Source organism: Blennius ocellaris (genome assembly GCF_963422515.1).
Source record: "Blennius ocellaris genome assembly, chromosome: 6".
NCBI classification, from domain to species: domain Eukaryota; kingdom Metazoa; phylum Chordata; class Actinopteri; order Blenniiformes; family Blenniidae; genus Blennius; species Blennius ocellaris.
In genome coordinates this window covers 9,380,369-9,398,125 of record NC_137655.1, presented here as the reverse complement: position 1 = coordinate 9,398,125, position 17,757 = coordinate 9,380,369, and the positions used below count along the sequence as shown (strand labels likewise).

Sequence of the window (17,757 nt, the reverse complement as noted above, 5' to 3'; positions counted from 1 at the left end):
CTGTTTATTCTGATACTGGTTTGGTTGAATATGTGTGTGTGTGTACATGTGAGTGCACAGTTTTTGTGTTTCAATCAATAGACCCCTCCCCATTCCTGGTGTTTATTCAACAATCACAACACCTTTCAAGAGCAAATGCAATCATAGTCCTGCACTTTTTAATGGTGAACATGCTCCTTGACTGGACTGTTTCAAGTTGGGATTTTAGGTCGTCAAGAGGCAGATATTTGAACAAGGTGTTGTTTATCTGTTTGAAGGGACTGAGCAGAAAAGGTAGGGGGTGAAAAAAAAAACCATGAAGTGATCAATTTTTCATGAATAAAACCTGCCTTTAATCTAAAAAAGAACCATTTGGTGTAGCATTGACCGGAATGCATTAACAAAGTTTCTACGAAACCTACAAGCAGAAACAATCCCTTGGTGATTTGTCATCTACCAAGTGTTTATTGGCGTGTAATTGTTTTTTTTGTTTGTTTGTTTGTTTGTTTTTTTTGGGGGGGGGCACTTCTTTTGGCTTCCATCACAAATCCAGTCTGTTTAAAATAATCAGTACATACAAGCAGTGAGTTTCACATGTTTGTGTTTTCACACCTCAAAATGAAGCATACGCCTGGCAGTTTTATTACAGCTCATTAGCTACTGTGTGTTCCAGTTTTTGTGGAGTGTTTTTTTTTTTTTTAATGGGTGGAGCATTCACACTAACTTCTTTTGAACGGACGTGAGCAGGCTGGCCGCCATCTTTGATTATCGTCTATTCTTAGCTGACCTTCACCTCTATCTGTGAATAAAGGTCCGTTGTCTGTGAATCATTCAGAACAACCACCAAATGAAACGTATCGATTTAAGATCTGGTGGAGGTGCTCCTTCACAGCTTTGGAATGATAAGTGATCTTTAAAATAAAACTGGACTGTTGTAGAAAAGGTTCTAATGTACACGTTTCCATGTGTTCATTTAATGCAATTATACAGTATGAAAGCATTCTGAGTGACGATAATTTAATAACTCCTCACTTTGTCTTGAGTATGAAAAACAGTTTTAATATTAAATTATTTAACATACAGTTCAGTTTTTGTTTCAGAAAGGTTTGGCGTTTACATAGAAACATTTTGAAAACGATGCCTGAAATGGCAGAAATGCTGAAAATGATCCGGCGAGACGGGCAGCCTCGACACTCTGGAAACGAACACGGTTGTCTTGTTCATCTATTCGCATTTGTGCAGGAGAACTACTTACTGTGGGACACGGGAAGTAGTAGTGCTTCAGAAAAGTTGTGTTTTACCCCATTTCTATAGAGACAGGGTCAGACTGGTTTCAAAAAGCTGCATTTTCCATAGTTTCCAGAGAAACGGAAATAGAGCGTTTTCCAAAAAGCAAAATTTCCCTCCGTTACCATGGAGACGAAGTCGGAGCGTTTTTGTAAAGTCCCACCTTGGGCAGACAAAAAAATTGTGTTTAAAGGGGATCTTCTTCCAAATTGCTGATGTGATTTGATAAATGAGTCAGACATCAGACTGACCCACATTGTGCTGACAGCTCAGCGATTGATGGTATGATATACACACCATCGCAAAAAGTATTTCATTTGGGAACAGCAGTTACTAACTTCCAGTAACTTGCAGAAAGGCTAAAGTCTGACTTTGTATTTGCTTCAAACTGAGGATCCATTCTGTCAACCTCAATGCCACGCCATGTTTCCTACACAGTCCAATTCTATGTTTTTAAGTTTTGAAACACTTGGGAGTGTTGTAAAATGAAACGGACATGGTCATTACCGCTTTCATTTGTTTTTATGTTCAGTCCTGACACAACTCGTATTAAACTGCTTCAGCTTCGTTTTCACAAAGTCCAGCAGAGTTGCAACAGTGATATGGCTTGAGTTTCCTGATGTACTTTTTCTTCTTTTTTTTTCTTGGTTTATGCCAGTTTGTTTGTGTTTATGGAGAGGGAACAGAAGAAAGATGATGATGAAATGATGGAAGGATCTTGTCTGTCTTCTCCTCCCCCTCTTCCGTTGTCTCATTTTAGCCCACCATCTGGTGTTGTCTGCTAATGTGTGTGCTCGCTGTAGAACAAAGACATTACACCACCTCTACACACGCGCGCACACACACACGTACTCTAAGCCACTTTTCTGTGACATGCAATCATATTTGTACACGTTCCACTATATAACAAGTATACATCCTGCTGTGTTGGCTGACTAGTAAAGGCATTCTGCAGTACGCACATGCACGCATGTACACACACACTCACACTCACACACAGGCACATATTCAACATAAAAAAAAACGTTGGTTTTTTTTCACACACGAACAAGCATACGCCTGCTGAGTTGGCCGGGGTCTCGAAACTAATGTTTGAGACAAAGATGCTCTTTTTCTGCTTCCAGGCAATTCACACCTCCTTTTTCTGCCGTTCTCTTGCTTTCTTTTGTTTTTCCATACGCTTTATTTTCTCTTGCACGTAACTGACAGCTCCCATGTTCACCCTGCCTTAGTTGCATGCCTGCTCAGGGTGTCAAAGGGTTTCAATGAGGAAACCGATCTAAAAAAATACCCTCAAAAATTATATTAATTCATGATAAACATCAACAAGACAAAAGGGCTGTATGGTGAAGTTCTTGGCACTATTTCCTAACCTTGGAAAACAACCCAGATTTGAGTTCCGTGAGGATCTTTCTGTGTGAGTCTGCATGTTCACCCTGTGTGTGTGTGTGTGTGTGTGTGTGTGTGTGTGTGTGTGTGTGTGTGTGTGTGTGTGTGTGTGTGTGTGTGTGTGTGTGTGTGTGTGTGTGTGTGTGTGTGTGTGTGTGTGTGTGTGTGTGTGTGTGCGTGCGTGCGTGCGTGCGTGCGTGCGTGCGTGTAGAGGTTTCTCTGGGTACTTTGGTTTCAACTCATTGCCAAAAAAACATATTTGAGTCTGGTCACTGTAAAATAAAAACTCTTTTAAGCATGTGCTTTTCTCTGTTTGGCCTCTGATGCACTGATGACCAGTCCAGTACCCTGAACCCTGCCCTACACCCATGGCCAACTAGAATGAACTCCAAGATAGATCGAATGCTTTTTGAAAAAAAAAAATCTAACATAACACGAAGATTTAGAAAAAAAATAAGTGATTGCCGCCTTATTAAACTCTGCAGGTAGATCAGGAGTAATAGTCAAACATGTAAGAAATAAAAAAACAACAACCAAAAAAACCACACTTTGAGTCAGAAAACTTGTTGCTTGGTAATGCTGGAAAAAAATGAAGGCAGAACATAATCAGGTATATTACAATACGTGTCGATTCATTAGTCCATCTCCACTGTAACGGCACAGCTTAAAGTGGTAGATACACATCTGAAGCTACAAACCATTCACTACCACATTTTGGCTTTTAATACATGTATTGAATGAAAGGTTTAAATGTGATTCAGTCAGGCTTTGTACTTTTTGGCATCCGCTGCTGTCGAGCAGCGAGATGGCCTTCTGTCTGTCCTTTTCCTTTAACCCACCCCCTCTCCTCCTCCTTTATTTCTTTTTGCACAACAGGAAACATGCTTTTTAGTGCCAGATGCTCCTCACACACACACACACAGACGTGCAGCTTCACCGTATTCGTTAACTACTGGTGACAGGGCACATTCACAGCAACTGTATTGAGCCATTTCGTCAATCTGATGGTCCCTCATTCATCACCGCTGCTGCGACCGAGCGCGTCGGTGCACTCCTTTGCAGTCTGTTGTGCTCGTGTGTGCGTGTGCTGCATCTCGCCGATATTGTCACCAATGTGACCTCGCAGCCACTACAGTAGATCCCCCATCTGTTACACCCTCAGAGACCTGCGTACACACACACACACACACACACACGCACACACACACACGCAAACTCCCTGGCAGCTTGGCGTCTCTGCAGGAGCTGCCATCATCCCAGTGGAGAGCAGCCGAGAAGGGTATCGCGTCTCTCTCCCGGCTCTCGCCGGCTCTCCGTCTCATCTCGTATCTCTCAGCTGTTTGTTGAAGGTTTATCAGCTCCTTCATCATCCTATCATCCCACATCGCCGCTGTTTCTCAAAGCCCCCGGTGTCTTGAGTGTCACACATACTTGTATATGTCAGTTGTGGGTTCAAGCCACTGGGGATCGGCTCGGGTTAAGCACGACACAGCCTTCCACTCCTCCCAACCCAACACTCATGAAGTTAAACTAACTTTGCATTGTTGAGAGTAACTGTTTACAGTTTTGTTGGAAAAACAACCAAATGATACGCCTGTTTTATAAAAAAAAAAACAGCATTTTGAGATGTGTTTTTGAATGGTAGATGAGAAAATAACAGATGAGTGTTATTCCCTCTTTGTGTTTGGTATGAAGTTACTACAAGGTGGTGCAACATATTTGACCACTCGTGCGAAGAAGGGGTCTAGAAACCATATTACATACAGCAAAGCTATTCTTATCTTCAGTTTGCATATAGTTTCAATATAGAGTTTCTATTAAAACATTAAATTCGCATTGTTATCATGGATGGGTGCTTCATCATCCTGTCACGGATTTGTTTCTTCGTGTTAGCTTGTGTCAGCCCTGATAATTCTACTTTTAACTAATAGATGGATGTCATTGGCTTCCAATGAGATGAAAGTTGTGACATCTTCCAATCAAGAAGCAAACATGTCTTGATTCCTCCGTATGTCTTGCTCATGTTTACTCAGTTTAAGCACAAAAGGACAATAAGTCGAGAATAATATGAGTACTTCATAGTTATACAGTACTGAGGAAGTTTTCTGTTCTGTTCCGTTGAGTTTTGGGGTTTTTTCCTCACAGCCTCTGATGCTCTGCTGTACGCCGTGTTATTCAGTTCTTAACCAATTCGCCTAGTCTCTATCAGGTTTTGTTACGTTGTTCCTAGCTTGTCCCTCTTGACCTTTTATCTACAACACTCTTTAATGTTCCTCTGTGGAGAGGACAGCAGCTCAGATTCAAGCAGTTGCCAAGAAGCAGTTTGGCGTTGGTGTGGGGATCTTCATGAACAGAAGGCTGCCCAGTCCGCCATACCACCATCAACCCCCTTGCTGCAATGTGCCGGCCCGTGACCGCTTCTAAACTTGGAAAAACAAACCCTCTGCCACCAGCGCCTGCTGCGAGTTTCACAGGGACTGCAGGCTGGCGTACGCCTCATGTGCAGACCTTTAATGTACGGCTTCACACTGACAGCGTCCTCTCCGGACTCGATGCATGACAAAGGACTGCGGACATCGAGCGAGCACATCCACTACTGCTACTCTGTGGCTTCCTGCAGCTCCCCCATAGACTTCATATCCATTTATCCTGTATAGGGAATGTGTCAAACAGCTCTTTTTCTTTAAAGGAAAAAAAAAAAAAAAAAAAACCTTTTACGTTCTCACAAGGCAGACATTGGCCATCAATAGCATTATCCTCACAGCCGTGTTAACACCCACCACTTGTGTGTGTGTGTGTCCTAGTTCTAGTCATCTTTCTCTATAGGGCTTTAAAGGCTCCCTTGTTAGAGCGACACCGGGGACTGTGGGTCTCCTGACATAGCCTCTGCTTGAGCCATTAGAGGGAGGGAGACAGTGTGGGTGGATTGGACAATAGGGTGCCATCCTGGGTGGCCAGTGATGGGACAGTTATTTTCATAAGTCAGAAACATGGCCCATCATGTCAGCTTTACTCCCTGGGAGTACTTACCTCAGCCATTTGTGTGCACACCTGCGTGCCCGAGCGTGATCACACCGCCACATTTAAGCACAGCGGCTACTGTTGTTGGCCTTGTAAAATGGATCCTTGGGCTGTCGTTCCCGCAGTGTGGGGCAGCACACGCACGCACACGCACACACACACACACACACTACCTCGGCTTGCCATGGTCAGGTGGAAGGGCATCTGCGAACAGCTCTCATTAAAACACTGTGCAGCTAAAAGCAGGTTTCCTCACACACTCAGATACACATATAATAGAGGAGCAGTTTTATGAAACCAGCATATTAGCAAAATAACTTGTACTCATAGGAAGTTGTGTGCGTCTCTATTTGAACAAGCATAATGTTTGCATCTTTATAATGACGTCTCTGAGTGCGTACATTGACTAGATTTGTTTGATCTGAAAATGTCATTTTAGAATTTTGTTTACATACTTTTTTTTTTATTGTGCACAGCATGCTTGGTGTGTGTTGATTGACATTTGTAAATGTCTATGTGTGCATGCACAAAGACTTTGGAAATGTTCCCATTTGTGCGTCGAGCTCATATTCTTGCAAGTGGATTTCCCACTGATTTCTCTGTAATTCAGGGTTTTCTTTGCCCTCAGTCTTCACTGGTGCAACGTCCCTCTTAGGGCTTTATAACACAACATAACTTCAGCTCAGTGATAATTATCATATCATATTGCTAATTGGTCCGGACAGGGGTTAACAAAAGTGAGCCTGCAAATCTTTCAAAATAACTTGGAATTACTAATCTCCTCCACAGCAGAGGTGTAGCTGCGAGGACGGCGTGAGGTGGAGGTGACATTTACTGGTCGTTGCAGTCACACAGAGCTCGTTATGGACACACCAAGCACATTATACATGCACAAATTGTATTACACATACGTACACTTTGTTTCCCACGTACAAATATGTGTATTCACACACATTTTCAAAGACATACAAAACCTAAATCACACATTGAATTGTAGATATACAAGTATCATTATGCAGACACACTACAGTCTTGTTGCTCCTATAATAGCTTCATGCAGTTCCCTTTATAACAAAATGGTGTCAAAGTAGCCCCCTAACATGACAGAAATGATGACTAAAGTTTTTATTATCGCCATTCTTTTTTATCTTCTTTATCATTTGTGTTTTATTTATATATTTATTCATTTTAATTTGCTGCTTTTATAGTTCATCGGTTCTTCAGGGGTCTGGTCTTGCTCATTTTCACAGAATACATGTCCCAGTCATTATCTTTCATCCCCCACCCCTTTTTTCCCCTCATTTTATTGAGAAAAAAAACACACACACATACACCTGCACACAGACGTGGCTGTCTCATTAATAGCTTGTCCTCCAGTTGATCCATCATTGTGGCAACCCATCTAAATGTTAAACGACTAGCATGAAGAGGCTTGTCTGTGCAATGAGCGCTTTTTTCTTTCTTTTTTTTTTATGAAGGAGGGGGATCTCATAGAGTTTATGGAGCTGGACTTTTAATACTCACACAATCAAAAAGCAGAAGCACAACGCATTAAATCATTTTCATGTCACAGACAGATATAACCATCTGTCATTGCAATTTTTATGTAATGAAAGGAGAAGCTTCGTTTAATTTCACTCTCAGCTGAAGTTGCCTGGAATGAAGCATCTTTGCTCTTCTTCTGTTCTCTTTTAAAGATCCACAAAAACAGTCAGGTTTGACATGAAGTGATGATTGCTTTACTTCTCTTGTGGCTTCATTGTTTTTGTGGTAATTTAGTGAAGCTCCAAGGCTTTTTATGTGCGTTGTTTTATTTTGTTGTTCTACACAAAAATCCTATTCATCAACCCCCCCCCCAAAAAAACCCAACTTTGCATACATCTGCATAATTTTGTCGGATTCCATAAAACATCCCACAGCCCCGTCGGTGGTCCTGACCCCCGAGCAGAAAGCTGCTGGTTCAGAAACTTTGCTACAGCAGCCTTCCTCGGCTTCAAATTCATCCTGGCATTACTTCTGTTCTGTGCCGAGTGTGAGGAAATCAAAAAAAAAATACAAAATCATAAACAACAAAGACGGGGCGAGGCGGGGGTGGTTGAGTCAGATAAATTAAAAAAATTGTGGAGGTGGCAGAAGGAAAAAAAAAAAAAAATTGCCAATTCATGGGCATTTCTCCCGACAGAATTTTTAGAGACTAATAAATTCTCTGTGATTATGCACACAAGTTACTAACATCTCTCTGGGTTTTTTTTTTTTTTTTGAACTACTTTCTCAAGGTCGGGAAGCTTCCTATCAGGTCTGGACAGTCAGTCTGATGCTGCTGCTGGTGATGGGGAGGTTTTCCAGCGGGGGGAAACAGTTTTCTGCAGAGCGGAGGACTTTGTGTCGGCTTAGCGCTGTTAAACCTACAATCCCCACAGACAAACAGTGTCTAAAGCCGACACTGCTGACCCACGCAACCACACGCATGCACGCAGACCCGGCTCGTTTGCGTGCACATAGACACCCGGCGCAGGCTTTCCTCTACAAATGCATGCGGTTGTTTACAGACAAGCTCGCACACATTGATGCCTGTTAAAGTGTGGACTGAGACTGACACCAGAAAAAGCAACCACTGTGAACATTCAGAAAACACATTCAGCTCCTGGAAATCATCCATCGTTCTGTGAAACTCGGTCTGATAAGTTCATTTTGGTTCCATGATTTCATTTGGAGTGAATGAGTATAACCTGAAAAGTTGTCCTTAGATTTTTTTAACGTCAATAAATATGCTAATTAAATATATCTGGAGCAAAGGTGCTCTTGGCTCTCTTTCCTTTCATAGATTAATTTCTCCATCTGTCTCTGCTCTCCATTCATACACCGTTAATGGGGGTCACTGAAACATTTCTTAATTTTTGGATTTATCATTCCTTCGCTCCCTCCATCCCATTCTTCATCCATCTATTCAGTCATTATTTCCATCCATCCATCCATCCATCCAGCCGTCCTGATTACACAAATTTCACAAATACTCACTTATCTGAGAGTGTTTGGAATAAAAAGGATGATAAATACTGTTTACCTGCCGGTATTCTTCAGATCATGTGCAGAGTAAAATCCATATGTTGTACATAAAGCTCTCCTGCTGTGCCAACACAGCCTTCAAACACACTCTTTCATCTGGGTTTTTCTTTCCTTTTTTTGTTTGTTTGTTTTTTTTAAACAATATTTTCCTCACTAACTATGGCTCAGACTTAGTCATTACAGCCACTCCTCTGTCCTGATAATATGGTGTTTTGGACATGTTTTCCTTGCTCTTGATCTTCTTTTATCCACAAAGATGGTCTGTGGTTCTTCTTTCTCTTCCTGGTTTACAGTCTTTCCTTTCTGTTCTCCCCAGCTCTCTGTGTTTGCTGTATTTTCCAATTACCTCTTGAAAATACACAGGTCATTTTATTGATATAGCAGAGCTGAGGGAGGGGGAGAGATGGCTATATGAAACAGACCATCCAAATGGCCTATTTTTTTTTTCTTCTTTTTCTCAGACTCTGTCCTCCGTTTTTTTTTTTCACTCATAGAGAAATTTAGCTGAAAAGCACCTAGTGATGGTTTCTCGCAAATGGAAAAGCTTTTAGTTTAGCTTTTGGAGACTATTGAAGCCCAATGAGCTGACCTCCGTCTCTTCATCCTCGCCCGGTTTGCAACCTTCTCCCTCTTCAACCTCCATTTCTCTCTCTCTTTCTCTCTCGCTCCCCAGAAGGATGATGTGTCCCGTTTGCCAGCCCCCGTTTTGGAGAACGGGAAAGAACAGCTCATGTTCGAGGTTCCCCTCAATGACACCGGTTCAGCGGGCCTTGGCATCAGCCTCAAAGGGAACAAGTCCAGAGAGACCGGGGAGGATCTGGGAATCTTCATCAAATCCATCATCCACGGAGGGGCTGCATACAAGGTGATTCACTCAAATGTGTGAGAATTGGTTCTGCACAATAACAAGCATTTTATTTGTTTAATGTGAGCCTGAAGCTACTGCTCTGACTTCCCGCGGTGATAATGAAATGTTTACTCTAATCGCACTCAATTAGAGCGGCAAGAGAACATGGGAAATAATCACTAGCATCGGGACAAACGTTGTTGTACGAGACGGTCTCACCGGCGCCTCTTCAGCTGTCCCCGCCTCCCCCGCCGGTGCTCCTCTTTTAACCTTCGACCCCGCATTCACCAGGACGCACTTGACATGTCAAGAGACAGACAGGCGAGCAGAGGCATGCCGCGGCGCTCGCTCACCAGGTGCAGCTGTTAGTGTCTGTGCCACAGAAATAGATGGGGACGGCTCTGCTGTGGAAGCGTGGTAAATAATCCAGCGGGGGGGGGGGGGGGAGTGTCTGGGGCGAGCGAGCTGCGTCGGGCACTCGGGGGAATGCGTCTGTGTTGGTGTGCGCACACATCATGTGTCTGGATGGTGGTTTGACTTCACAGAGGCACTGGGTGACGGCCACAGGTGTGTGTTTATACAGCAGCTCTCCATCAGTGATTCACTGTTGAGCACACAGCCATATTGTCGAGAAAAGAAATGGAGCAGGGATATTTGTAACATCATCACCTTCATTTTTCACACACATTTTTGTTTTTTTTTATACCGCTATTAATAAAAAGAAAAGAAAAAGTCTAGTGGCACGAAATTTTGCAAATTCAACAAGGCAGCACAGACCCTGTGTGAGTGTAAAATGTTATTTCATCAAATGATAATTAGAATTAGTTGCTTGATGCCACAAAAATACAAAAAATATGTTGTACCCAAAGTTATTCATGTTATGAAATGAAGATTAAATCCACCCGTGTGTCGATCCACCCGCTTCATTCACCAGTCGACCATCGACCCACCAGCTGTGAACAGTACACTAAAGATTTTTGTCGTATTTCCATCAAACTGTCGGCGCTTTACAGGACGGGCGTCTGCATGTGAACGACCAGCTGGTGGCTGTGAACGGAGAGTCGCTGCTGGGATGCTCAAATCACGTGGCCATGGAGACGCTGCGTCGCTCCATGTCGCAGGAGGGAAACGTTAGAGGGATGATCCAGCTGGTGGTCCTCAGGGCTGTGAAGGTACACCGACTTCTTATGCTCTGTGTGTAGAAAGATGTCGGCTTCACAACACCCGAATCTCCAGTGAATCTGGGAAGCCGCTTGTTGAGTTTGGCGAGAGTGTGTTTGACCTTCACTGTTAAGCTTCACTGTAGTGTTCTGTTGAGGGGGGGGTCAGCAGCCTTTACAGACGCAATCGAGGACAACTGTCAATCAAGATTTATACTCAGGAAAATACCACCGAGTGATGAACATAGATTTAAAGAAAAAAAAAAACCTAATGTGAGCATTCCATCTGCATTTTGTGTCCCAACTGAAATCAAACGCAGAGATCCTCATATCTCCCGTCCACATTTCTGGCTCTTGTTGAATAAAACAGTTTTCCCCCTGTGCTCTGTTGCCTCTCTGCCTTTCTCCACACATGACTTTTCAGCTGTTCTATCTTCTTTCTTTTTTTTTTTCCACTCGCTGTCTTGACACTCGTCTCCCTGCTCTCACCAGCAAGCTGCAAAAGAGCATTTACACTTGATCCATTCACGCTTTTGTGTGTTTGTGTTCTTTGTGTGCATCTTTGACGGAGTGCTTTTCATTCAGTTGTGTCTGTTTTCTTCATATGTTAAAAAAATACGTTTAAAAAAAAAAATCTGGCCAGCTTTTTACGTGGGTCTGTAGTCTTGTTTGTACAAACCTGCGCACATATAAAGCCAGTCTGCTGGCTCAAGTGTGAATGGCCCTTTACTTAACCTGCCAATTGTTGGGGGTAGTGGTGTTGAGCTCCATGTTTAGACTGCATAATATGCACGCACCTAACATACAGGCACATTCAGAAACACACACACAATACAGACAGCTAAGATCAAAGTTTGTGTACATATATAGATATAAAAATGACATCCACAGCCAACTCAAAATGAAAGCTTTATGTTTTTTCGAAATTGATTTCATGTCACTGCTTAAAAAGCACTACATCTTGCTTTCACAAACAATTTGCAAATTATTGGTGGATTTTCATTATATTAGATGATGAACCACAAAATAAGTTTTATTCTATCACATTTCAGCTGCTGATTAACCAGATTATAGCCTTGAAAGTATTCCATCATACTATTGCGTAGACCATGCTGAGAATTATATTCTAATCATGGTCCATCTTATGGAAAAATATAAAGTTTCATTGTAATGAATGTAACAAAATATTTAACATAAACTGTCAAAAGGTAAATATGTGTCATACTATGATAGAAAAGTTTCTCTCGAAATAGCATTAAATATTGTGATATTCTATAAAACAGAAATTGTTATGGTGCAAACATGTGTAACCAAAAATTAGAAGGTTGTTTTTTTTTGTTTGCGTTTTGTTCTGTGTGACTATATTACAATTTTTTTGTCAAAATGTTGGCAATGTTGGTTACTGTGCGTAACACTAAAAAAAGATCTGCCCTCAAAGATGTAATTAGTCAACCAAAAGCCCTTTTCTTTTGTGATTGTTGACAAAGTTGAGTCAGTAGTAGAAAGTGTTCCCATTGAACTGGAGGCATTAGTGCATTTTATTCTTTATATGTGTACATTTTGAGGAAAAAAAATGTTGCCATGCTGGCTGATAGAAATTCCATCCACTAAGTACCATGCTAAAGAAGAGTCACCTGTCAGTGGTCATCATGATATGGGCTGATGGATGCATCTGCATGTAGCTGTGTCCGTGGACCTGCAGGTCTCTGGACAATCCTCCCTCAATAGCTCGTTTGGTGAAAGCATTTATCAACATCAAAGAGATGCATCCACGTTTCCCTTTTTGTCTTAATGTAAAAGGGAGAACCGAAAGAAAAGGGACGCTACAGGCGGATAGATAAGAGATGAGACTTTAAAAGGTTTTTTTAAGCTTTTGGTATTGATGCTTTTCAACCCTGTTGAAGTGGACCACTCCAGTTCTTTTTTTTTCTTTTCCTGTACACTGCTCTCTCTCTCTCTCTCTCTCTCTCTCTCTCTCTCTCTCTCTCTCTCTCTCTCTCTCTCTCTGTCTCTCTCTCTCTCTCTCAGCACATCTTCCTACTGTATTCATCTCGTGCCAGCTCTGTCTAATATTATACTTTATCCAGCCACTCCCAACAGTCTGCAGATTCAGTGGCGGTAATCAGATGTTCTTGATCAGCCACGTTGATGAACCCTAAAAAGAAATCTATATTGAGTGTTACTAGCAACTCTTAACATAGGTAATTAACAAAATAGGCCAGACTGGCCATACTAGATTAGCCTTTTCTTACGAGCTTCATATAAATGTGAAACATTTCTGAGCTCTGCTGCCTTTAGTGGCGAGTCTTTTCATCTCCACTTCACCAAAACCCAAGCGGAAGCTGTTCTCAAGCACTGGTTGTTCTTGAAAGTTGTGTGAAACGTTTATGTTGTCTTTATAGAGCATACAAAAAAAAAAAAAATGCGACAGACTTGAGCAAAAAGTTATTGTTTAAAATAGTTTATATTTTCTCGAGCAGCAGGGGCCAAGTCTCTTCTGGATAGTCCTTTATTTCTGCAAGTTTGAAATGAATCCAGTTTCAATTAACATTTGACTGGCCACATGTTTGAACATCTGTTCACTGCTGCAGGATCTCATTATGAAGACCTGAGCTCAGAAATGAAAAGTTTGGCTGAAGCGCCACATATCTTTTCACATTATAGATCGCTACTCACCAGTCATGCTTCAATGTCAGACTTCCAAATGATTTTCACATATTCCACAAATTTGCCTTTTACCACCTGTTCATTTTCCTTAATATGTTCTTGTTTGCATGAAAACGCAGGTCAGGTCGACATTGCTGTAGAATTATTCACATCTCTCCTTGGAATTCTGAATTTAGAACCATGAAAAGGAAAAATAAAATATTGGTGAGGAATACTGACTCAATTGTACAGTACTGATTGCATGGTGATGCTGGTTAGTGGGATGCAGGCGGGGGGGGGGGGGGGGGGGGGGGGTGGAGGCAGAATGAGGAAGAAGCTACGCACACACGCACAGGTCTTTGTTGCTTGAGTGCAGGGATTATCCAATAACAGAGAGGCACATGCACAAAGGAAAGCAAAAAAAGTACACTGAATACCAGTGCCAAAATGGCATGCATATGCATGGATTTTGAATGAATATGTACAGTTTTCTACCCACACACAAATAACAAACACATGCAAATTAAATTCAGAAAGAAATAATACATGCACAAAGAAGACACATCAGAACTGTAATCCACTGCTTTGTTTGACTATTACGGGGCCCTGAGAGGGCTCTGTCTCAGGGGGATAGGTGTCAGTATGACAGTGAGTACCACACACACACACACACACACACACACAGACACGCACACACTTGAGAAGTGAAAGAGCGCTAAAGATGCTTCTAATCCAACGAGGCGTGGGAAACAGGCTCCTCCCTTTCACCCCAAACCACCTCTGGATTTCGACTGTCTGCTTCCTCTCTCGCCGATAATTACGTTTGAGTAGGCGTGGGTAAGGACCGCCACCTTCTCCCCTGCTCATCACTCACTTTATATTAGATCACTAAATCAAGCCAAGTCAATAACAATAAACAGTGTTTCACTGCAATGTCAGGTATTCTGTTTCATTGTATTTCTTTTAAATCTAGTTGTAACTCATCACTCTTTGAAAATAAAGGACAGTGTTGTTTTCATTCCTGTCTGTTAACCGTGTTTTTGTTTTTGGTCCGTGTTTCAGGATCATCATGGGGCGTCGCCCAACCGCTCATTTGACGGCACCTCCGGGCTGCAGGGACTGATGAGCGCCGTAAACGGTCAGACAGGAAGCATCATTCAGCCCACTGACCTCATTCACCCCTCTATGGTGACCAACAATATCTATGCATTGAATGGTGAGTGCAGCTATTCCCCCACTCTGCCGGGTCAACAGGTTACGCGCCATTCAGTCACTGCACTAAGCAATAATGTCTACAATTTGTCCTTGCTCTTTCATTAAGGTACTTTTCAGTGACACTCTTATCTATTTATGCACAATCCCCTTGGTATGTTTATTTATTTATTTTTTTTATTGTATGTGTACTTAAGAATTTTTTGTGTTTGTGCATTCAGTCATTCATTTGTCCATACAAGTTCAAACCATCATTTGACCTGGCCGTCATGCTGGAGATTAGGGAAGAATACAAAAAAAAATAAACGGGTTTGGGAGAGAACATGCAAACTCCACTTTTGTATTTAAGTTGGTCCTCCATGAGCACTGACCACTGCACCTTTGTCACTGACGCTCACAGATATATAAAGCTTCACCAATAACCTTTCAGACTCTCATATTTCCATCACAAAATAATACAATCTCATTATAGGAGTTGCTTTATTTTTGCAGCAGGCATTTTACTGAACAGTTTATATATACACTGTCGTAGCATTTATTTGTTTTTGCATTTTTACACAATAGAATGACAGACCATACAGTCCAAAAACATATATTTGCAAATTAATGAATCGAAGTGGCTCGCTTGTGCGAGTGTGACTGTTGGTTGGTTTACAATCTGCTTTATGTTGGCGTTGTCATCGATCTAACAAGCATAATTCACTCATTGCATTGTTTACTCATATTGAAATGCTTATTTCAAGCTTTTCGCAGCATTTTTAATGGACAGACCATTCGGAGTGTCGCCACTTAACAAAGCCACACACCCAAAAGCTTTTACCTCTGCTTTCAGCTGTTTCCATGTGGTACCACTTGGGGAACCCGGCATGAGCTTATGAAGTCACTTATCACTAATTGCTTGTTGCAGATACTTTTTCACACTGCACACCCACACACACAATAAATCACCCCGTTTTATATCCATCCAATCAGAGGATTTTATACCAACCAATCATATGTACCACTCCAATAACCCTTATCTCAGCCTCAAACTCCATCTCCGCCAGAAAAGTACAAATACACTGGTCCTTTTTTTTTTTGTCCTTTCATGAGTAATGCTGCCATACACACACTTTATCGTGTAGAGTTGCTGCACCGGCACATTTTTCTTCCAATAAAACCATTTCCTGCATTTTTTTAAAATCCTCAAACACCGTCTTTTTCCTGCTGGAACATTGTTCCAGTCGCGCCGACCTTGTCCCCGTCCTTCGTCTCTCTCTGAACTCGCTGCACTTTCCTCACATTTATTTCTCCCCCGTTTCATTTTGTACCCTTAAAGTACCATCAGTGGTGGGCCTATCATTTGCAGTGAGTTCAGCAAAGCCCTGCTTAACTTTAGCAACGCGACAAAATAAACAATATCTCCGAGATAAAATAAAGTATAGACAAATAAATAAATAAATAAAACTTCTGCAGCACAGATTTAATTAAAGTTCTCTGCCCGCATTTTCTCTTTCATTCCTCTCCCTGGCTTTTTCTCCCTGATTTTATTTCCTCTTGTGTTTTCAAGGTTGTTCTGTTTGTTTGTTATTGCAGGTTCTGCCTGTGAGTTATTTTAGTTCTTCAGATCACTGTTTCACACCACCCCTGTATTTTTTTTCAATGTGCCAGTATGTTACTGCGACCACACACACTCCCGTTATCTTCCGTGTCCATTTATACTTGGGCCTGATTGTTTAAAAGTCTGTGTATTTGTGTGTTTCCGAGTGATATCTCTGCTTGTTTGGAAATTTATTAATAGCTGCGGCGTGGCCGCGTGTGCGCACGGCGGCGTGTTGGTTCAGGGATTTTTTTTTTGGCCAGTATCAGATGAGTGTTGTGTTTTGTGTGCATGTTTACACTCAGGCTGGCAAACAACTCTGACCTTGAATACACTTCACTGGATAGATTCACCTCGGCTGTAGTGTCATTTACACACACACACACATACACACACAAACACACAAGAAAAGTCCTGGTAAATGTCTGTGCGTACATGTGTGCATTTACTAGTATTTTATCCTCTTAATGAACTATTCTACACACTGAATCCATTTGATTTGTCACAGAGACCACAGTTAAAATAAAGCCTTTTTTTTCTTTTGCAGAAGAATAAATTAAGTGTAATTATTCACCACGTATGTATTTATGCAGATGGGTCATTTTTGCATTCATAGGTCTTTCTATTTAACTCAGATCCATCACTGTGTCTTTCTTCCTCACTTTACTTTTTACTTTCTTTCTTCTTTTTCTTCTGTGATTGGAGCTACTCGAACGGAAACACAAATAAGTTTACAGGATTATTATGCCTTTCTTTTTACAATTGTTTCACCTACAATTATCAAACAAAAGTTCATGTTGGCATGATTCCTGTTAAGAATGCAGCCTGGAAGGTTTGACAACGGTAACAAATTAGTTGTAATATTTTAAATGCATATTATATATGTGACTGGTGCCCTGTCCAGGGTGTATCCTGCTTTCGCCCACAGTAAGTTTGGATTGGCTCAAGTGCCTCGAAACCTGGAACAGGATCGAGCGATAGAGATGATGATTGGGTAGGTATTTTCAGGAAACGGGACTTTTCAATTAAATCCAATTTTATTTTTATAGTGCTAAATATAACAGTCATCTTTCTCAGAGAAAAGAAGAAAACAAAAAACAAAACAACAATTCCAAACGAGCAAGCGTCGGCGACTGAAAAGGAAAAACTCCCTTTTAACAGGAACACACCTGCAGAACCAGACTCAGAGGTCAAGACTTTCGACTGTTTCAGTTTGGTTGAGGTAATAGAAGGAGAGCCAAGGAGAGAGGGGACAGAGACAGAGTGAAAAGATGTCATTCAATCGTGGCTTCATTTCCAAGAGGAACGTCATGAAAATACTGACAAACCACGCTGTTTTTGTAAGAAGACATTCCTCTAATTTCCCACCACAGTGTTTTAAACTTGTAATTTTCTTGACCACTGCCACAGGGAGGATCCAAGTCAGAGTCGTAGGGAGTCTGGTGCTGAAGCCAGCTGAACATGAAGGAACAGGACACCAAGGGCAGGTCACGAGTCCATCACAAAGCAAATAGAGAAACAGACGCTCACGTGTATGGGCAATTTCATGTTTGCAAATTAGCTTCAAATCC

The 17,757-nt window shown here is 41.7% G+C and overlaps 1 protein-coding gene across 4 annotated transcripts in view; it reads left to right on the top strand.

Moving 5' to 3' along the window:
- The window catches only part of pard3bb (par-3 family cell polarity regulator beta b), a 218,989-nt gene that overhangs the window by 82,728 nt on the left and 118,504 nt on the right, over positions 1–17,757 (top strand). For all 4 annotated transcript variants that reach the window (XM_080497881.1, XM_080497880.1, XM_080497882.1 and 1 more), the window contains 3 exons: positions 9,416–9,607; positions 10,603–10,761; positions 14,458–14,611. In XM_080497881.1, coding sequence (XP_080354007.1) covers positions 9,416–9,607; positions 10,603–10,761; positions 14,458–14,611 — 505 coding nt within the window. The remainder of the gene's footprint in view (positions 1–9,415; positions 9,608–10,602; positions 10,762–14,457; positions 14,612–17,757) is intronic.